This window comes from Terrapene carolina, unplaced genomic scaffold, assembly GCF_002925995.2.
Source record: "Terrapene carolina triunguis isolate 2854851 unplaced genomic scaffold, T_m_triunguis-2.0 Scaffold374, whole genome shotgun sequence".
NCBI classification, from domain to species: Eukaryota; Metazoa; Chordata; order Testudines; family Emydidae; genus Terrapene; species Terrapene triunguis.
In genome coordinates this window covers 14583639-14605816 of record NW_020664725.1, presented here as the reverse complement: position 1 = coordinate 14605816, position 22178 = coordinate 14583639, and the positions used below count along the sequence as shown (strand labels likewise).

At 46.3% G+C, this 22178-nt stretch overlaps 1 protein-coding gene across 2 annotated transcripts; it reads left to right on the top strand.

Annotated features, from left to right (window-relative positions):
• Positions 1 to 372: 372 nt before the first annotated feature.
• On the top strand, positions 373 to 20778 carry DRD2 (dopamine receptor D2). 2 transcript variants are annotated; one of them, XM_024217340.1, is made up of 7 exons: positions 373 to 654; positions 14635 to 14744; positions 15187 to 15323; positions 16410 to 16600; positions 18216 to 18302; positions 19232 to 19565; positions 20585 to 20778. In XM_024217340.1, the coding sequence occupies exons 1-7, from the start codon at positions 373 to 375 to the stop codon at positions 20776 to 20778; spliced, it is 1335 nt and encodes a 444-aa protein (XP_024073108.1). The 2 variants fall into 2 exon arrangements, with proteins under 2 accessions (XP_024073108.1, XP_024073109.1); XM_024217341.1 differs by lacking the exon at positions 18216 to 18302.
• The last annotated feature ends 1400 nt before the right edge of the window (positions 20779 to 22178 follow it).

Sequence of the window (22178 nt, the reverse complement as noted above, 5' to 3'; positions counted from 1 at the left end):
TCACAATGTGTCTGTGAGGTAGCAAAGTATTATCTCCACTAAGGACCTGTGTAACTCAGGTTCAAGGAGATTAAAGCCCAGATCCTCAACGGTATTTAGGCACCTGACTCCCGTTGAGGATTTTGGCCTAAGTGACTTGTCTGAGTGACCCAGACATAGCCAAGAGCTCCTGAGTCCTACTCCAATGGCTTGACCCTAAGACCAGTAAGTGTCATAGCCTCTACAAGGTTTACTTGCGTATATGATAGAAACATGGAGCTGACCTCCATGAGCTTGTGTGTGCATGATGGATTCGTTACACTCCAGTTTTTGAGTATCATGTGGCTTCTTCTTTGTGGCAGGGTGGAGCTGGAACCTGGCATTGTTACCTTCATGGATCCCCTGAACGTGTCCTGGTACAATGACGACATTGGCAACAGGAACTGGAGCAAGCCTCTCAATGGGTCCACTGAAGACCAGAAGCCACACTACAACTACTACGCCATGCTTCTCACCCTTCTCATCTTCGTCATTGTCTTCGGCAACGTGTTGGTGTGCATGGCCGTGTCCAGGGAAAAAGCCCTTCAGACCACCACTAACTACCTGATCGTGAGCCTGGCCGTGGCAGATCTCTTGGTGGCGACTCTGGTGATGCCCTGGGTAGTCTACCTAGAGGTAGGTGGCATTGCTTTGTAGCATATCCTCTGCAAGCCAAATATGTCTGGTGCCTATATCCAGAGAGTGGAAGATTAGTGGCTTGGGAATCAGCTATTTAAAGTGTGGCTCTATTCAGAATAATAACTGCCTCTCAGTAATTTCAAGAAACAAATGTGCTCATTTTTCTAATTGCCAGCCCTGTGAATGCAACCAAGAATCTGAGAGTCAGGCCAGCTCCTTCCTATCTCACACATCATCACCACCACAAACACAGGTTCTGGAGGCCAAATTAGGTCCTCTGTGATACCCGGGGTGCTCCACTGTCTTCAGATTATGTTCTCCGTGACATGTGCAGTCCCATTGTCTTCGATGGGTTTGCTCAGGTGTGTCTGGTGCTTAGTACACTAATCTACTGAGTATGCACAAGAAAGAAGAGAATCCAGATAATTTCCCCATAGATGTACTAGTTCTGCAAGGCTAACAGGAATTTAAAACTCAGACAACATTAATTTAGCCTGCAATTGTAATGCTGACAGACCCCGGTCGTCGGCGGGCGGGATCGAACCTGTGATCTTTGGAGCTTAGTGCATGAGCCTCTACAGCATGAGCTAAAAGCCAAGTGGCTGTTAGCTACGGCTGTAGAACAGACTCATTTTATCTCTCTTGCTAAGTAGTCTCGGTGCCACTAGATGCGACAGAACACCACACATGTTTATTACTGTACTGCCTAATGCAAATGAAACAAATGCTAACAGAAAAAAGAAAAACAAAAGCAGAGGAACGTAGGCCTGGCTTGACATGAGTAACTGGACATAGGTGAGGCCTCAGTTCTTAGGAGACAGGATTAGGGAGGTAAAATGATCAGCAGACTAGAAACAGAATGTCTGTACAAGCTAAGATAAGGGGAACACTCAGGGAACAATTTACAATGGACAAGATAACAATGGGCAAGATAAACCTGGAATGTAAGATGAGGCAAAGAGTAAATCAGGCATGGCCAGTGCATGCTATATTGGTTCGTACAAAGTGAACTAGCCAATCCCAAAACCCGTGATGCCATGTATAGTAAATGCAATGTAACATGTCAATGTATATAAAGGAAGAGGTTTGCGGTATGACTTTGGACATGTGGTATGCACTATACCCACCCTCTACACTTGAGTCTCATCAACTCAGTGTAGGTTTGCTGTATGCCAAATAAAGGAACTTGAGTCATGACACTGCAGGCATTCTGAATTCTTGGGGAACCAAGTGGAAGAGGTCTGAGGGAAACCCCAACGAGGACTAACCTTGAGTTGACATGGATTTTCCAAGATACACAGCCATGTGCAACGCATACCCAAGCAGAAGAACGGGCCCCTAACACTTCATTGGAGTTGTGTGAATAAACTATATAGACTATTGACCAAACATATAGGACCACAGCATATTTCTTAAAAACCACAGCAGTAGGGAAAATGTGCAATTGTATGTGCAAAATGTAAATGCAGAGCTACTGTGTCATAATATATAAGAGAAATAGAATCATAAGTGAGCTACTTGTCACATTACAGTAGTTAGAGTGTCACTTTGGTATAAAGGAATTTTGTGCCTCTGCATGTAGAGCCATGTTTGAGTGGCACTGTGTTCTGTGAAAGCGGAATATTCCAAATCTGCCAAGCATTTAGCTGACATCAAATGATTCTTGAAATCGTAAATAGCTAGAAAGAGCGAAGTGCAATGTGTGGGAAAGGATAATAGAAAGTACAAGGCCCTTGTTCTTCAAATCTTTAGAAAAACTTGTGTGCGCGTGCCTGAGAGACAGACACAAAGAGAGAAAATGTTACTTTCTTTGGAGACTGGTAGACTCAGGGAATAGCATACTAAGCAATTAACCTCTTGTGCAGAGAATGATCTCAAGTTTTATGTACCACGTAAGGGCTTAAGTGGTATTTAAGTTGTACTTGGGCCTTGTGCTAGCCTTCTACACGGGGATGAGTTGCTTCTACAATGCCTAAAGTACTGGGTAAAGTTCTACTTGGGTTGCCAAAAAGTTGTTACACGTTACTATCTGATGCCTATCTGTGACCTATGTGAAATGAGCTTTGAGGGGTCTCAATCTAATTCCTGGTGGATAGGTGTCCACATCACCTTCAAAATAATTACTAATTGGCCTCTGCTTGCTGGCTATCAGGAGAAGCCAAGGATTGAATAAACTATGGAGACTGAACATCCATCCATCCATCCATCTATCTCTGACCACCGAGAGAAGATCCCTTCAATTAAGGTTAAAGCACACTGGGTGAGAGGAAAGGAAGGGTACTTAGCTGCTGTAGTCTCTAAATAAGTAGTAGACATCAAGGGGTATCCATGTGGAACCATTTACCGGTGCTAAATTCATCTAACAAGAAAAATAAATAAATAAATAAATAAATAAATAAATAAATGACATTTCCTTCAATAGTCTCTCTTTTAGATGGGCCTGTAATTGGAGATAAACTGGAGGTTTTTTCCAGAGAACTCTACACATGCAAAATTACAAAGTGAAAATTAAATTGCAGTCAAAACAAGCAAGAAGTCAGGGCTGCAATCCAGCAAAGCAATTAAGCATGTGCTTAACTTTAAGCACATGACTAGTCTAACTGAAGTCATTGGAATTATTCACATGTTTAAAGTTAAGTACTCTGCTGGCTCAAGGGTGCTACAGAAGTTTAGTTACTTACTTTACAGAGGTGACACAGAAATAATACTTACTGCCAAGAGTGCTGAATACACTCAGACTGCAAGTGAAAAGTCCTTTGCTGAGACCTCTGTCTGATCTATGTTTCACAGCAGGGTTCTTGATTTTAATTTACTCACTGCTGAGTTATTGGCCTTTAATCTACTCTACAGCCCTGAAGTCGATTGGAAGCATTTACATAGAGCATCCCCACTAGGTGGGGAAGATGAGTTTGCTTTATAAGACAATTGGTTGCCACTTCACTAAGAGCAGACTGGGGTTGCCCAGGTATTTGAATACTTAGGGTTAGATTTAGGGTTACCATTCGTCCGGATTCCCCCAGACATGTCCGGCTTTTCTGAGTTAAAAATAGCGTTCGGGGGGAATTTGTAAATGTCTGGACTTGCCCCCCATGCAGAGTGCACGCGGCTGACAGGGCAGCCGGCCGGATGGTGCCACTTGCACTGGGCTCCGGCAGCCAGAGAGAGCCCCTCCTCCGCTTCCCCCTCCTTTCCCCTGCAGCTGAGATCACTCCCTCCCTCCCTGCATTCGCAGATCACCGGACGTTCGGGCCTCCGGCAGTCTGGAGCTTCTCCCCCTGCCCAGCGCACGGCTCAGCAGCACTCTGCGAGGGCGGGAACCGGGCTATGCGCTCCGTGGGGGAGCGCGGCAGCATGTTGGGCTGCGCGTGGAGCCCGACATGCTGTTCTGAGTGGCACGTTAAGGGGGCCAGGGGGTCAGAGAAGGGGCAGGGAGGTTCTGGAGGGGGCAGTCAAGAGACAGGGAGCAGGGTTGGATGGGTCGGGAGTTCGGGGGGGGGCTATCTGGGAGTTGGGGGTGTAAGGTTTTGGGCAGTCAGGGGACAGGTACCAGGTAGCGTCCTAGGGGGGCAGTTAGGGTGGGGGGAAAGGTCTCAGGAGGGGGCAGTTAGGGGACAAGGAACAGGGAGGCTTAGGTAGGGGGTGGGGTTCTGGAGGGCAGTTAGGAGCAGAGGTCCCAGGAGGGGGCAGTCAGGAGACAGGGAGCAGAGGGGTTTAGATGGGTCGGGAGTTCTGGGGGGGCTGTCAGGGGGTGGGGAGTGGTTGGATGTGGCGTGGGAGTCCCAGGGGTCTGTCTGGGAGTGGGGGTGTAGATAAGGGTTGGGGCAGTCAGGGGACAGGTAGGGGGTAGGGTCCTAGGGGGCCAGTTAGGATGGAGGGAGGGTCTCAGGAGGGGGCAGTCAGGGGACAAGGAGCAGGGAGGCTTAGGTAGGGGGTGGAGTCCTGGGGGGCAGTTAGGTAGGGTTACCATACGTCCAGTTTTTCCCGGACATGTCCGGCTTTTTGGTCCTCAAATCCCTGTCCGGGGGGAATTGCCAAAAAGCCGAACAGGTCCAGGAAAATAGCTTTGCTGGCATCCTTGCCCCAGTCCCCTGCTTCCCTTGCGGCTCCCGCAGGCTGCGAGCTGCAGGCGGATTCCCCCGCGGCGGCTGCTGCTGCTCCCCCCAGACACCTCAGCTCTGTGTAGCTGAAGAGCCGAGCTGCCCGAGCACTACCGGCTTCACGGTTTGCCGGGCAGACCCCAGATCTCCAGACCCTGTGCCCCCAGCTGGGCGCTTCCCCAGTGCAGCGGGAGCCCGGGAGGGGAAGCGCCCGGCCGGGGGCGCAGGGTCTGGAGGTCTGGGGGCTGCCCGGCAAACCGTGAAGCCGGTAGCGCTCGGGCAGCTGTTTCGCGGCTGGGAAGGAGGAGGGGGAATGCGGGGCGCTCAGGGGAGGGGGCAGAGTTGGGGCGGAGAAGGGGCAGAGTTGGGGCGGGGAAGGGGAGTGTCCTCTTTTTTTTAAAATGAGGAAATATGGTAACCCTAGTTAGATTGATTAAGGGGTGGTGCATAAACTGCCCCAGAGGAACAGCGCTGAGAAGCATTGTACTTCACTGGCACCCCACACACACCCTGAGTCACAAATCCTCCCTGTGCTTTCTCCTTGCTTTGAGAAGGAGTACCCATTTGCTGCTTGCCTACACCATCCCCACACAGAGCCTGCTTGCTCCTGTGTACCCAGACCGGAGCCACGGGTAACTGCACAGCGTTGTATGCAGGGTTCTTACTTCCCTTTACTCCCCTCCATGAGTAGGTAGTCCAAGGTACAATCTAGCTCTTAATCTTTATAGAGTGCTTTGAGCTCCTCAGATGAGAGATTCTGTACAAATTCCACTTGTAATTGAATACTATATTAAACTATACAATTTCAGATAATATTCATTCTTAATATTACCCATCTCATGCACATTTTGCAACTCTTTTAATGAAGATTGCACATATCTTCAATCGTTGTTGGCAGTTTTGTGGTAGCCCTCTTGGTCCCAGGATATGAAAAGAACAAGGCAGGGGAGGTAATATTTTTTATTGGACCAACTTCTGTTGGTGGAAGGTACACGTTTCTGAAGAAAAGCTCTGTGTAGCTTGAAAGCTTGTACCTTCCACCAACAGAAGTTGGTCCAATAAAAGATATTACTGCCCCTGCCTTGTCTCAGACACATTCAAGGAAGTGGGGATGATAATGGATTCACAATCAGAATTTGTTAATTGCCATACAAATGCACGAAAACACTTAAGCACTTGCTTAATTTTGAGCATCTGAATAGTTCCACAAAAAGATGCATCCGAAGAAGTGGGCTGTAGCCCAGGAAAGCTTATGCTGAAATAAATTTGTTAGTCTCTAAGGTGCCACAAGTACTCCTGTTCTTTTTGCGGATACAGACTAACACGGCTGCTACTTTGTAACCTGAATAGGTCCAGTTACTTCAAGGACTTGATGCTGCAAAGTGCTGAGTGCTCTAGTCCCAGTCCTACAAACCATTTAGCCATGTGCTTACCCTTAAGCGGGTGGGTAGTTCCTCTGAAGTCAATGGGAACATGAGTGTGCTTAAAATTAAGCACGCGCTTAAGTGCTTTGCTGGATCAGACACTCAGCAGCTTCCAGGATTAAGCCTTCAGAGAACTGTTCCCATACCTCAAGTTCCACGTGTGCTCTCTTGAATCAGGGCCTGCAAGATTGTTTGTAAGAGTAATTGATTGTTAAAGCAATTGATTTACATGGTGGAATTAGCGAGAAATTACTTGTTTTTTCCCTAACCATATCAGATGCCCCATACATGTCCAGCAATACCTTGTCACACCTAGTACCTAATATTAAGGACAAATGTTTGGGGAGTTTAATATGCATGTTAGCATAGGTGTAGCCCATTGCCCCTTCATAACTGTTTGAAAACACTCGTCACATTTATGCACTGCAGCTGGTGTTAATTGTGCCCCCAGGTTAGGCTGTGTGGGTTCTGGTGAACTGCAGAAATCAGTTTTAACGCGTCTCGAGAGAGGAGGAGGGAAGAAGAAGAGACAGGATATTTGACTGCACATCAGGAAAACTGAAAAACCCAAATCAGCAGGACGTCGAATCCGTAATGAAGATTAATTCACACTTTACGTCATGCGGCTTAAACTGCTCCCCAGAAGGTAGACATCATGTGGGGATCTTTCTTCTGCAATTAGTAGAGAGAAAAATCTAATCGCAGTCAGTTAGCACTGGAACAGACCTTCGCAGTCACCCAACTCATCTCCCCTGGCAGTGTCTGTATCTTTCCCTACAGAACCTCTATTAGTGATTGGTCGTCAACCACTACAAGGCTGGAGGCAAATGGAAGGGATTCCATTTCTGCTACATGTACATTACAAGCTAGTGGTGTGATTCCAAGCTTCTGTACATGTACCCCACTCACATTAGCTCTCATCTGAGCTAGCGGGCAGCGACGGCAAGGGCTAGCCGTCCCAAGTACAAACCCGCCCACATCCTGTGGGTACTTACTTGGGACTCCTAGCTCATGGTTCCATTGCCACTGCCCATGTGATCACAGCGACATGACGATTGTGAGCATGCTAGCTCAGATGAGCACTAGCGCAAGTATCACAGCCACAGCTTGTAGTGTAGACATAGCCTTAGTCATCAGTTCAATTATAAGCAAACTGGAGTTGTTACCATAGCACGTGGGACTAACTACAGCACCTGCCTTGTCTTGGGTAGGCATAACAGAAACCTGGACAGAATTCCTCTCTCTTCCCTTAAATATAAGGTCCATAGAATGCCAAGTGATGGGAGCCCTGGTGAGGAACGTACCAAGAAGATTTAGCACTGACTTAGCATTGCATCTTCCTAATGATCCAAATTAAAGGGACTCACCTACTGGTAGAGGGACCTATTTATTCTTCCTCTTCTTCTTCCTACCAACTCAGTGTGCTATTGATTTCTTGCTATTGGACAGAGCCAGTGTTGCTGAAGTTGATTAAACTCAGATGATCTCAGGAGGCATTCTCTGCAGCACAAATGAGACTTGGGGGCTACCTACTGATTCTAATAGCTTTGGTCTGGCCCTCTTATTTCCCACTGGATATGCATTAACCCTCCCGATGGATTTCAACCCAGTGCCTGCAGAGTCCTGAGTTAACACAGCGTAACCTCTCCTATTTAAATAGCAGCTCAGCTCTAAGGCAGTGAACAAACAGGAAAGAGGAGGACATGTTCCGTAAGGGGGTGGTTTTCCCTTTTAGGTTCTCTTGTAAAACAAGTCCTAAGAGCTTTGAAACTTTCTGGAGAGGGCATTCCACGCCTCTGCGGCGTGCTTTCTGGCCAGTGTATGAGCTGCACTGATGGAGTAGTGTAGCAATAGTGTAGACATAGCCTAAATGGACACTCATGCAAGGTTTCAGCCGGCCTCCAGCAGAGTTCAGGAAGGGATACCCCCACACAAAATGTATTCTGGGAAGGCTTTTTTTATCTCCTTCCTCTGAAGCATCAAGGGTGGCCTTGGCTGGAGGTGGGACATTGGATGGGGAAGGCCAAGATTCTGAGGTGGCACTGAGCATTCTCTCTCTCAGGGGCTTGACTGGCTGGTCCTTGCTCACATGCTGAGGGATTAACTGATCACCATAGGTGGGGCCAGGAAGGAATTTCCCCTCCCCTGCCCCCAGTGAGATTGGCAGTGACCTTGGGTGGGTTTCATCTCCCTCTGCAGCGCGTGAGTGCAGGTCACATGCCAGAATTATCTGGGTATATCTCACTTCATCACCAGCATTACTGGTGCTCCTCAGTCCCTCCTGTTTTCTTCCTGTGGCACAGAACAGTCTAGTCTCCACTGGGCTGCGATATTTTGGTCTAATTTCATTTGTAGGGTTTACTCTACGGGCTCAGAGTGGTGCTGGTGGCCTATGATATACAGGAGGTCAGATTCGATGATCGGGTGGTACCTTCTGGCCTTAAATTCTATGAGGAAACTGAGAGGGGGATGCAGATTAGGTTGAAAAAAATGAAGGTGATCATCAACAGAGGAGGTGAAAAGCTCTGCTTGCTTTCGCTCAGGTTTCTGGGATTGAGCAGGGTTTCCCCCAGAACTAGCACAGTCTCTGTGAATGCCCAGTGCCTTGAACTTCATGGAATCAATTCTGCTGGCTCTGAGTCAAGGAATGGGGAAGGTGCACAAGAAGGGGGTTGCCAGAACACTGTCATTCCTTTGTCTTATTAATTAAAGGTGGGCCATAGCTTCAAAGTTCAGATCCTGAGTCAAACTTTTCAGTTTGGAGATGATAATCTGGGGACCGAGGTATTGGGTTCAGACCTATCTATGCTATCAGTATTTGAATAAAACTCAGCAGAGTGACTTCCACCCCCATATGACTGGTGTTCCAAGCTGCAGCAGGTACAGAGTTCCCATCTGCTTTGTGTGATGCGAAAGGCAAGCCTGAAAAATCGGCTTTAGGGTTTACTGCCAGGTGGTCCTTATGCAATGTGGGTGTGTTATGCTCCCCTCGGTGTGAATGGAAAATTCAGCAGTTTGCACTCTCTTTGCACAGGAGTAACTGACACTCCAAAGTGCACGGCAGCGGTGAATCGGACTCAAATTCTTTCTATTTTCAGATATTCTGCAGTTTGTTCTGATATTCTGACCATATTTACTGTCAGTCCAAAGATGCACTTTCCATTTGCCTTACTGGGTACCATGTTATCTGCAGGTGGATATGCAGGGCTCTTTGGCGACTCCTTCCTGAAGCTTGAAGTCCTTTCCCAAAAAGCCAGGAATGCTGAGAAACAGACGTGGATTCTGAGAAGTGCAGCCCTTGGTAGGGGAGGTGGGGGTGGAAAGAGGTTGCTGGCAGCTTTGCTGAATTTGGATAGTTTTCAAAAAAGTGCTAATTCCTAATTCTCCCCAGCTGATAGAATCAGTGCTGATGTCTCTGGACAGATCTAGGGTTTGCATTCTTATAGGTCAGGTTGCTGCAGGGAGCTTCAGTGTATGGGTGTCTGGAAACTTGATCTTGAGTTGTTATTCTTATGGCAACAAAGGATCGGTGAAAAGATATGGGTGGAAGGATAGTTCCGTACCCCAAAGAGGTGTTGTGCAGATCAAATCTACTGAAAACTGGGAGGCCCTCAGATACTACAGTGATTAAGGCCACATGAAGACCTTGAGTGATAACAAGAGTTGTACAAAAAAAATTCTCAGCCTTGGCAAAAAAGGGAGGGAAATGGCATTTTTATGTATGTGAAGGAATAAAATGCTTTTCATTGCACTGGCGTTATCCACAGAGACCAGGGCTCAAGTGGAAACATGTTTGTTTCTCATGAGGCTGCTGATCAGCACTCTGCTTTGTGGGGTGGGAGTCGGGAGCGTGCAGCCCAGAGAGTCTTGGTCATCTAAACCAGGGGTAGGCAACCTATGGCACGTGTGCCGAAGGCGGCACGCGAGCTGATTTTCAGTGGCACTCACACTGCCCGGGTCCTGGCCACTGGTCCGGGGGGCTCTGCATTTTAATTTAATTTTAAATGAAGCTTCTTAAACATTTTAAAAACCTTATTTACTTTACATACAACAATAGTTTAGTTATATATTATAGACATAGAAGAGACCTTCTAAAAAACGTTAAAATGTATTATTGGCACATGAAACCTTAAATTAGAGTGAATAAATGAAGACTCAGCACACCACTTCTGAAAGGTTGCTGACCCCTGATCTAAACATAGGAGATAAAACTCAAACTTGAGGTTAACTGGATGATGAAAATTTGTTCTGAACTGTATAGTGAATTGAAGCACATTAAGAAGACTAACCTACCTGTTCATCAAGAAGATAAAAGTGTATGGGAGCCATAACATCATTTCCTGCTATATGGTGACATGCGAAGAAGGAGAGAGACAGTGTCAGGTTCATGCATTCAATCAGAGCCGATTGTAAGATTTTCACTGAAACTTTTTTGTTTGGGGGGGGATAGAAAATGCTATTTTTGTCTAAACCAAAATGCTTTAAAAAGCGTCCATTTTGATAAAATTTCATTTAGAAAACAAAACCGACTTGTTTCAATGATGTCCAAACATCCCATTTTGACATTTTTGGAAAAGAATGTTTTATTTTATTTCTTTTTAAAATGACTTTTTGAAGTGAAATTCACTGTTTTATATTTTAAAAACGATTTAAAAGTTTTAAAAGATAGAAATTGGAATGAAATTATATTATTTTATCAAAATGAAATATTTCAATTTATCTGAAACTATTTTTTAAGGATTTTTTTTTCCCCATGGGAATTTTTTTTTTAATTATTTTTGTTCATTTTGGAATGGAAAAATTTTGAAGTTGCTGAAATTCATACAAAATGGAAAATCCAGTCCTGCAACACTTGACATTCAATACAAGCAACAGTTCACTTTCCGCAGAGCTTTCAGATCCTATGGAGGATTCAGCTGCAGTGTGCCCTGTATTTCATTACAGATCAGTTTAATAATAACTGTGTCTGTTGGGAAAATTTCAAGATTGTATTTTCCCCCCAATCCCTATTTGTATTGATCCCCCGCAATGAGACAGTCTCTCTCAGTGCCGTACATCATGTTTACTTAGACCTGACAAGAAAACTTGAAAGAACAAGACCTTGCATCTACTAAGCTCCAGAGTGTCCACACACAAAAATTTAAAAAATGAACAAATAAAGATTTGAGAAGTGAGTGGCGGTTGGCATGAATTTCAGCACTGAGCGACTGTGAATTTGTTTCACTTGGCGTTCATTTGCAACTGGTTATTTAAGAGGGGAAAAGATAAAATGGATGGGGGAGGGGAGGGAGGCCAGACAAGAGAAGCCATAATTCACCTGTGAATGTAACAGCACAGAGCAGAACAAACTCACTGAGGGTTAAGAAGCCACATTATTAATCATCACCCTAGTTAATTAACGTTTGTACGGCACTTGGAAATGTAAAGCATTGTGCATGTGCTAAGCCTCATTAACATGACCACTGGCAGGCTGTGATTGTGGTTAATGCCCCTGGGATTGGTTTGTGCTGTTCTAAACCAGGTCCACAACAATCCACTTTAAATGGAAGCTCACTCTGTGAGATCCCATCATTTCGGGCTTGGCTTATGGGTTTCTCACCCGTCCTTTTCAACTGGAAGAACCAAGCAGAGCTGACATAAGATGGGGTATAAATCCTTTGCTTTCTATGAGCTCATGGATACATGGTTCCTGCTGGGAACCTCTGCTTCATAAATCTAGAGAGTAGACTGAAAGCAAGCCCGTGTGTATGACTGTAGCTGTGATTCGTTGTTGACACAATGGCCCCTCTGCATCCCTCTAGCCATGTGACTCACCCTGATGCATTGGGATCTTCCAATGCTTTTCCTGAATGTTTCTCTGATATTTGAACGGGGACAAGTGCATTCACCATGGATGCTGGGAATCCCCAGAGGCACTTGTGTCCAACAGATAAAAGGGGCTGATGGCTTACGGTTTAAAGCTGCCAAAGAAGCAGATCCCAATATCCTTTACACTACTGCAGCTAGAACAGGGATCTCTCAAATACGACTCATAAACCCATCCCATCTCAGAGAGTCTCGGGAGACATTAGGCAAACTCCTGGAGCTCAGGCTGTGGGGCTCAGAGAAAGGATCAGAGACCCAAGAATCCAGAGCAAAAGAATTACCAGGGTCACCAGAGCAGATGGGACCATCTCTGTAGTAGGTGTGGCGGTCAACAATCTGAGGCTAAGATTTTCAGTACCAACAAGAGGATCCAGATGCCTAATTCCCATTAAAAATAATGCACTCTCTCAGCTTTGGTTAGGGGATGTACCGGCATGTGTGGGATGGAGGGTAACTGGATCCAGGATGCAAGAGCAGAGAGATTCCTCTCCATACAGTCTTCATTCAGTGAAAATAACCATTTAAGGCCAGATCCTCAGCTGCTGTCCTATAGGACCATTGCAGCCAGAATAACGTCAAACAGCCTTAAAGTGGCCCAGGATGTAGAGAACAGACTGATGATCCAGAGTGACATTCCTGGCTCCAGCTGCAAAGTATAAGCTCAGGGTAGCTGAAGATCTGACCGCAGATGATTATTTTCACGGGGTAAAATCAAAGACTCTTTGGAGAGGACTCTCCCCTCTTTGCAGCCCTCCAGCATTCTCCAAAAAGTTACAGTCTTTCAACTTTCGTTCTGACTTGGGATAAGAACAAATGTTGACATGCTGGAAGTGACATTTTTCAATCATCTCTAATAGAAGCATATATCCCAGCCCTGCCAAACTTTTGAAGTTCTTTCATCCATACGCAGCCTCACACTTCACTGTGCTGGAGGACAAACGCTGCACTAATCTCACTGCATCCTCAGTGAACTCAAATTCGTTTCGTTTTTTTTTGCAAGCAGCTGATTGCAGCTCTGGGTTCTACCTGGCTGGCAAATCTTTGCCTTCAGGCAAATTCTAATCAAGCCAACTTATTTATATGACTGTGCCCTTTAAATGGTATTTTTTTAAATGAGTGTTCATCTATCATTCAGCCTTTAATGCAGCCTCTATCTCTCCCTCCTTCACTTCATATTGCCTATGGTTATAGGTTAGAAAGCAGAAATCACTCTGAAGAATAGATATCTTATTCATTCCAGTTCCAAATGCAGTAAGACTTATTTATTTGTATTAAAGGGAAATATGCTTTTCTATTTGCACACTGGATACAATAGTTGCACTACTCACCATTAAACTTAATTGCAAAATTTGGTTTTAGTAACAAGAGAAAAGATGAGAACAGAGCTGCTAGTGACTGGAAATATTATAATTAGTCCTCTATCTTTGTTATGTAACATAATGTGTGTCAAAGATCTTTTGTTATGAATTTAATCCATCTTCATTCATAAGAATGTGTAATGTGTGAATTATTTCTTCTATTTTTATATATGCAGAAACAATAGGCTTCTCCTGTGCTATTTCCATTACTGCACTTTGTTGAGCACCAAAAAAAATCTTTTAAAAATATTCACATTTTGCTAGCTTAATTTATTAATTATTAGGCATTAGTTATGATACAATTTTGTTGTAACATTTTAAGGCCCCAGTTAAGTCCTTGCATAAGAATGGCCGTAGTGGGTCAGACCAATGGTCCATCTAGCCCAGTATCCTGTCTCTGACAGTGGCCAGTGCCAGATGCTTCAGAGGGAATGACCAGAACAGACAATCTTCCAGTGATCCATCCCATCATCCACTCCCAGCTTCTGGCAAACAGAGGCTAGGGACACTCAGAGCATGGCATTACGTCCAGGGCCGGCTCTAGGCATCAGCGTTCCAAGCATGTGCTTGGGGTGGCCCTTTTCAAGGGGTGGCATTACGGCTTTTTTTTTTTTTTTTTTTGCGCTTGGGGCGGCAAAAAACCTGGAGCCAGCTCTGGTTACGTCCCTGACCATCTTGGCTGATAGCCATTGGTGGACCTATCCTCCATGAAGTTATCTAGTTCTTTTTTAAAAATCCTGTTATAATTTTGGCCTTCACAGCATAACTGAGTCAACTCATTGGACATCAATGGAAGTAGCATTTTCTTTGGTCCTAGGTTTGTATCTGTCATGTGGGTTGCCTAATGGGAATGTAGAGCAATAGAATGGAATTAAGAGAGGTAAAATCAGGCTCAATCGCAGGGGAAATTACAAAGGATGAGATCCTACTGGTTCGCAGCTCAGTCTCCTGGTCAAACGCCATCACTTGGGACTTTTCAAGCTAGACAGGACAAAGCACTAGAAGATATAAATAGCAAAAAATCCTGCACTGGCTCAGCGGGGTATTGACAGGATGTGACCTGAATCCCTCTCTAACGTCTATGGCCCAAATTCTGCTCTCATTTAAACCAGCACAACTTCACTGAAGCCAGCAAAATTAATCTCTACACTAAGAGCAGAATTGGCCCTTAGACTCTCTCGTCCTGGCTGCTTGAACGAATGCCTTTTTCCAATTTTCTCTCTCTTCTCCAAGGTGGTCGGTGAGTGGAGATTTAGCCGGATCCACTGTGACATCTTTGTCACCCTGGACGTTATGATGTGTACTGCCAGCATCCTCAACCTCTGTGCCATCAGCATTGACAGGTGAGATCTCTCTGGGGGCAGAAGGAAGGTCCTGTCCAGCTCGGTGTGGCTGGTAGGAACGTGAATTGCACAAAATCACTTGTTAGTGAACGTGCGTCTGCTCACTTTTCAAAATGATGGAGCAGACACCAGTGGAGCAGCAATAATCTGGAGAAGGTGCATTAGGCTACAGCATCGCTGTCTTCTCTTCAGAGGAGGGGCATTGAAAACCACATCAAATGGGCTCCACCCTCAAACCTTCCAAAGCAAGGGCTGCAGAGACAAGAGAGCGGGTTCCTTCCAGCTTAGACATCTCAGTTCCTGGAGATCTTCTATAGCTGAACCTGCCCCTGTGGTCTCTCTGGTGCAATTTTCCAGATTTACTAACTGTCCAGTCGCAGATGGTCTCTCAGCACTGGCAGCGAAATAACATGCAGGGTCTTTGTCTCCACGCGGCATGCAGGTACACCGCAGTAGCAATGCCCATGCTTTATAACACACGCTACAGCTCCAGGCGCAGAGTCACTGTCATGATCTCCGTGGTCTGGGTCCTGTCCTTCGCCATCTCCTGCCCACTTCTGTTTGGTCTCAACAACACAGGTGAGCATACGGTCATCTGCGGCTGGCTACTGTGTGCGTTTCATGCTCTCTTCCGCCTCACTGGGTCCCAGAGAACTTTGTGTTATAGGGAAGGAATTAACATGGCTGAATAATGAATACTAGGTTTTAAGATTTAGGTGCATGCGCACCTCTGCCAATCAAACAGCCCTGAATCTGTTGCAACTCTTGCTCTGCCAGGCCTATATCCCCCAATCAATCAGGGTTGATGTTTGTCCTCAGGCTTCTGTAGAAGAAACATGCATAGCACTAGCCAGCATCAGCACCCAAAAAGAAGAGATACCCTTACGTCTTAAAATCTACCACAATGATGGGCACCTTACAAATAACCAGACAGCTCCACTGGCACAGCAGCATAAGACACACTCCTATTCAACCACCTTTATTTTAGGGAAACTGGATGGTCTATGGTATGGGAATGATGGAGCCTTTCACGTACAGGTCACGGCTCTGAGTTTGGCTCAGGTTGGTAGCAAATGATCACGCATCAGTTCTAGACTCACCTCTTGGTGATCCATTTAAAGGGAGCTGGTCTCAGCCCCGTTCCTGTTGGACAGATGTCCACAGCAGAACCCTTCCCCCTCCAATAATAGCTATTAGGCAGTCTTAAAAGAGAGCCCAAGGACTGACAGAGCTATAGAGACTGCACTCCCCTCTCAATTCCTGCAGCTGGAGATGAGGCTCCTTGGTGGGGAGCGGGTCTGGGAAGTTTGCACCTCTGCAATCGTGTGGCTAGCTAGAGAATTTCAGTCTCCAGCTCTCAATCCAGCACCTTATACTTGCGTGAGAAATAAATCGGTTTTCCCTTGGATTAGGGCTTGGCCTGTGATTTTCAAAGGAGCCTAGGGGGCCGAGACACCCAGCTCCCATGGACTTGCAGGCGGAGTTGGGTATATGCCTCATTGTGACAATCCCTCTCTTGGTTTGGAAATTATTTCGGGAGAAAGATGGGAGAGCAGCTGTTCCCATGTTCTTGTGGCTCCAGTGGTGAGAGGGTGAGAGAGAGAAATGCTGGTTCTAGCTCCTAACAGTTGGGACGATGCTCCTGCAATCTCTTGTGTCTTCCAGCCAAGAATGAGTGTATCATTGCCAATCCTGCCTTTGTTGTGTATTCCTCTATCGTCTCCTTCTACGCTCCCTTCATTGTCACCCTGCTGGTATACGTACAGATTTACGTAGTGCTCCGGAAACGCAGGAAGCGCGTCAACACCAAGCGCAACATCCACGGCCTGGACTCTGACACGCAGGTACCGCTGAAGGTAACCAGACCCCATCCCCCTCTCCCAATCGCCATCTTCTTTCCTTCCTGCTCACATTATTTTCCTGACACTTCCCCCATTCCCTCCCCAATGACACTGTTTGGTCTGAATGAAACGGTGGATTGTGAGGATGGATAGTGTGTCTTATGCCTTTTGGGAGTCCTGGATGGACATGGGGGTACCCCAGGACACTGGCGGAAGCTTCCCAGATCTTTTCTGACCTCCAAGGATGTTTCATCAGCAAGTCTGTGGTCGGATTTGCTTCACCCAAGCAACCCATGTTTGCTTCAGCTCTGCAGAGTCTCAGTTGGGTTTAAGATATCCAGCAAGGGCTTGAAGCTAGGGTACTTTTATTCTTTCACTCAGAGTAGGTCCCTCTGCTCCATGACCGCGTGGTGGACACAATCTTTCACCATCCTGTTGGAATTTATTCCTTCAAACTGTAGCCCGGAGAGCTAACTGGAAGAGATTTTATTTAGCACAACGCAAGAAACCTAGAGGCCTGAATCCTGTAAGAGAAAATTAAATATCTTTAAGCTAGCTCTGTGGGCTACAATAACAAGGGTTGGGTCTTTCAAAGCAGCCCAGGGAATTTAGTTTTAAAATTAATAGAAGATACAAGATTAGGTTAGAAGCAGGTTAGATGAGCACCTGTCAGGGATGGTCTAGATAATACTTAATCCTGCAGGCGACTGGACTAGATGACCCCTCGAGGTCCCTTCCAGTCCTATGATCAAAATCCCTATGCAGTTTTCAAAACTTCAATCAAGGACTTCAACAACCTCCCACTTCCTTCTTTCCCGGCCACCTTTTACATGTAGGGCTGAGCTGGTTGACTCTTTCCTTTCTCTTCAAATGTGGCAGTGGTGGTAGCTGGTGTCTGCCCACGTTACGGTACTGAGCAATAGATTGTTGTGCAGATGACTTGCCACTACGGTAGTATCCACAGGGACGGCTATTGCCCTCTTGCAGGGATGTCCACTAGCTAGCAACTTCAACATGGCTCCCGGACAAGAAAACCTTTGGGATGTGCTCTAGCACTACAGCGATGGCAGCCCCAGACAGACACATGTAAGAACACAGCTCTTGATACTTCACACGCAGTGCATGCGTGTCTGTCCTGCACGGCGCATGGCTGGCATGACACACCCGCGACGGATGATGGTGCCTTGAGGCACACACGTTAGCAGAGTCCAGCAAAGTGTGCGTGGGCTGTGAGGACACTTGTCACAAATTCCCATTTTAGTAGGAAGTGAGAAATGATTAATATGGACTTGTAACTGGAGAGGAGCCATCTCCAAACTGTCTCTCAGCATTTCCCTCAAAAGCCAGGTTCTAGTCAAGCAGAGCAATATGGAGACAGAGAGGTGAGGCTGGATTGAGGAGCTACAAAGGTCCTTAAAGTGTCTTTCTCATGGTGAGAAAAGAGCTGAGAGTCCCTGGGAACCACCATCATTCACTCCTCGGAGTAATTTTCCAGACTTCTTACCTTCGTAGTCACAGCTATTTGTTTCTGCTCAGTGCCCTGTGTTTAAATTGCCACATCCCTCTTGTCAGCTCCCCTCCTAATTCCCATCTGCTTGTGTGACCTGTGTGCTGATGTTTGCCCCCTTAGGACAAATGCACTCATCCAGAAGATGTGAAGCTCTGCACTGTCATTGTCAAGTCCAACGGGAGTTTCCCAGTTAATAAGCGGAAAGTGGTAAGTGTTACAGAGGACTGTCAACTCTCCAGCACAAGCACTTTCTCCCTTTGCCTTTGCGTGGTGCAGAATGAATTTAGGGTGGGTTTTTTCCCCTAGCCTAAGAAAGAAAAGTTCTGTGTTAACAAAGGGAATTCCTATGCAGCATAAAAACTTAAAGGGCACTCTTCCCTTTCCCCAAAGGAAGCCAGCTATTTGAACTGCAGTATCGCCAACTCCAGAGTTAAAATACCAGGACTCAGTTCCTTCACCTCCCCCAAACACCATGAGATTGTTAAAAATATCATGATTTTTAAGGCAGTAATCAATTTGGGGTTCTTTTTATTTTCCTTCTAGGTGTTTTTTATATTTTGAGACATGAATTCCTTTTGGTTTGTTATGAAAACCTGAATAAGATAATTGAAAATGGACATTTCCCAGGAATATTTCTGTTTAGGGGGGGAAAAAAGCCATCTTCCATTTAAACGTCCTTCTGATAGAAAATCTTCAGCCAGCTCTAGATCGGAGGCTGGTAGGTTCTCCCCTTGATAAGCCCTATAAGATAGCGGAACGACTCAGAACCACCAAATAAGCATTGTCAGAGTCAGAAAGGCCAGTTCCTTCCAGAATAATGTTCACCAAAAAGGGATACAAATAAGGGAACATAAGCAAAGAAATGAGCCAACAGAAACACTCCCCCAGTTTGGAGCTTCCATCTTGTCCTATCACCCCATCCTTCCCAAAGGCATTCTCCCCTCTCTGCCTCCCACGCAGCCAATTTATAGCCCCTCCCCTGACCATCTCTTCAAAGGAGGAGATGGGGAGTTGAACTGAAGTTCATCTCTTCATCAAGAAGTACCCCTGCTCCCTTGACAGAAGACAGTATCACTCCTTTGCCCCAATTACATATTTATCTATCTTTATGTTGGGGGGTTTTGATCCTTGTCCAGGAGGCAGTGAATCACGTGGAGGAGATGGAGATGGTGTCCAGTACCAGCCCCCCTGAAAAAACCAAACACAAACCAGCCCTGCTGAGTAACCACCAATTGGTTATGCCAGCCACTTCCAACCAGTGCATCAATTCCACCCTGGATTTGCCCTTAGACAGCCCCACGAAAGCGGAGAAGAATGGGCATGCCAAAGACAACCCAAAGACGGCCAAGGCCTTTGAGATCCAGTCCATGCCCAACGGCAAGACAAGGACTTCCCTCAAGACCCTGAGCAGGAGGAAACTCTCGCAGCAGAAGGAAAAGAAAGCCACCCAGATGCTAGCCATTGTGCTTGGTAAGAGCTCAATTTGGCCTCCTTTGTGGCCCATTGGCTTCCCAGGACTGGTCTTTTAATGGGAATGTCCAGTGAGGACTATTTTGTTTGTCACATAGGCAGAGAAAAATGCATTTGCTGGTGGAACATGTGGGGAAATACAAGGAGCATAGTGGGCAATGCATGGAGCGAAGAAGGAAGTGTCAAATAAGGACAAAGATGCAAAGTGAAAGGAGGCGGGCTGAGGATACTTTAAAATGGTCTCAGGAGACATACTGTTGTGTACTGAAGGTGAGGGCCTTATTGCAGGTTTCCCTGGATAAGTTAGGGGAAACACCCATGCAGACAGGCAGGACCAGCTCCAGGCACCGGCCTGGCAAGCAGGTGCTTGGGGCGGCCACTCTGGAGACGGGCGGCACGTCCAGCTATTCGGCGGCAATTCGGCGGACGGTCCCTCACTCCCGCTCGGAGCGAAGGACCTCCCACTGAATTGTCGCCGCAGATCGCGATCGCGGCTTTTTTTTTTTTTTGCCTGCTTGGGGCGGCCAAAACCCTGGAGCCGGCCCTGCAGCCAGGTAGCATGCCACCAGTAGGAAGGCCAGCCAAGGTTCTCCCTCTCAGAGCAGCATAGGAGGACCACCTCATCTAACTCAGGGTGTTGCCCAACTCTGGGGAATAATAGGTGCTGATTGGCAATGGCTGGCAAGGGGCTCATATGATTTACAATGCATCCCAATTACATTCCAAATGGCAGGGAAGTCAGAAACAGGATTGACAACCCTGAGGGCCAGATTCTCTGCTGGCATAACTGCTTTGAAGTCAATCAACTTACAACAGCTGAGAAAACATATAGTGCTTAGATACTTAAGGGCCACGGCTTTAAAAATATGATAGCAAGACCCAAGACCTACACTTGGGAAGCAACTTTCTTTTACCACCATAAGGGGCTTAATTGTTGGATTGTGAGCAGCTGCACAAATCTTCCAGGGTTAAAATGACAGCTCAGTGCAATCAAACCCGATTCTTTCCTTATTTCCCAGGTGTTTTCATCATATGCTGGCTCCCCTTTTTCATCACCCACATCCTGAACATGCATTGCAACTGCATCATTCCACCGGCGATGTACAGTGCCTTCACATGGCTCGGGTATGTCAACAGCGCCGTCAACCCAATTATTTACACCACCTTCAACATTGAGTTCCGCAAGGCCTTCATGAAGATCCTCCATTGCTAAATAAAGCCTGAGAGCAAGATGATGCCATGCACACACCACATACACACACACACAGGCGAATAGGGAGTCATGAGGAGGCCTATGGTGTTAAGACAGTGCTGTACCTACGCACCCTTATAGCTGGGACGTAATGGGTGGCTTCAAGTGGGATGCTCTCTCTTATTCTTAAGGTGACCTTGGACTCCGAGATCAACCCAAAGGGCAGTTTTAAGAGGTACTCTCACACTGTGTTTGAAGATACAGAAGCAAAAACTAAGACACACTCATTTGATACCTGCCTGTGGCCAACTGACCTCCAGTGCATTAATTGTGGACATTAGCAGAGCCAGCGGTGGACAGTGATTGGTCACTGTGCTGGTTGCGCACACGTTAACGTCATTGATACAATTCTCACCAAAGACACCGACATCTTTTCTGCTTTGCAATAGGAGCCAGAAAGCCAGAGCTCACAGGAACTCCATGCAATGGCTTTGCCATCACCTCCAGCTGACCAGTCCAGTATCAAATGGCTGAAGCCTTCAGACAAAGCCTTAGAGAGGTGCCAACTGGGCTAAGAAGGTTCTGCCATCATACAAGATCCGATATCTACAGACATATGGGTCCAGGGGAAGTGGGTGCAGGAGGAGAATGGAAACCTGTATCACATATGGTGTCATAACACAAATGTCAATATGAAAAAATAGGATGAATTGAACAGAAGCCCAAGCCAAAAAAAAACCCCATAAATAAAGAGAGGAAAAAATAAATGACACCTTGTCTTGCATGGTACGTGCGTGCTATGATTCAAAGGGTACCCATCGTCACCATTCAAAGCCATGTCCACCTGCCGGGATTTTCATCTCCAAGTTACAAGTTATTGTACAAAGTTAGCTGCAGGGTGATGGTGTCATTCATATAGTGGCACAAGGACAAGGTGAAAGAGAAGGCCGCTGGAGCCATGTCCATCCCTGGTATAACTCCAGTGAAGTCATCAGAGTTAGACCTTCAGGCTGAATTTGGCCCCTGTAGCATGGGTTTAACCAAACAGGGAGGGAAACTACTTTTCATTGGCCATCCTGGCTTCCCCCTTCCCTTACGACTCTGCGTTGAGGCAGAGTTGTGTATTAGGTTCTAAGTCTCAGCCATCACTCTAAAGGACAATAACTTCACTATAAAGCAAGATCATAAGCCACTGACTCACACTGATAAGCAGTAGTTGCTTTCATGAACAATCCCATTGTCTTCAGAGGAACTACTCCTGAGAGTAACCATTCACCACCATGAGTTAAGGGCCTTTGCAATCTGACCTTGGTGGGTTTGGGAGGGAAACTGAAAGGTTCTGAAAGTGTCTCTAGCTACACATGCTCCTGGGTTCAGTGTGGACCCTGGTCTGGAAAATGAGAGATTTTTTCCCCTCTTTG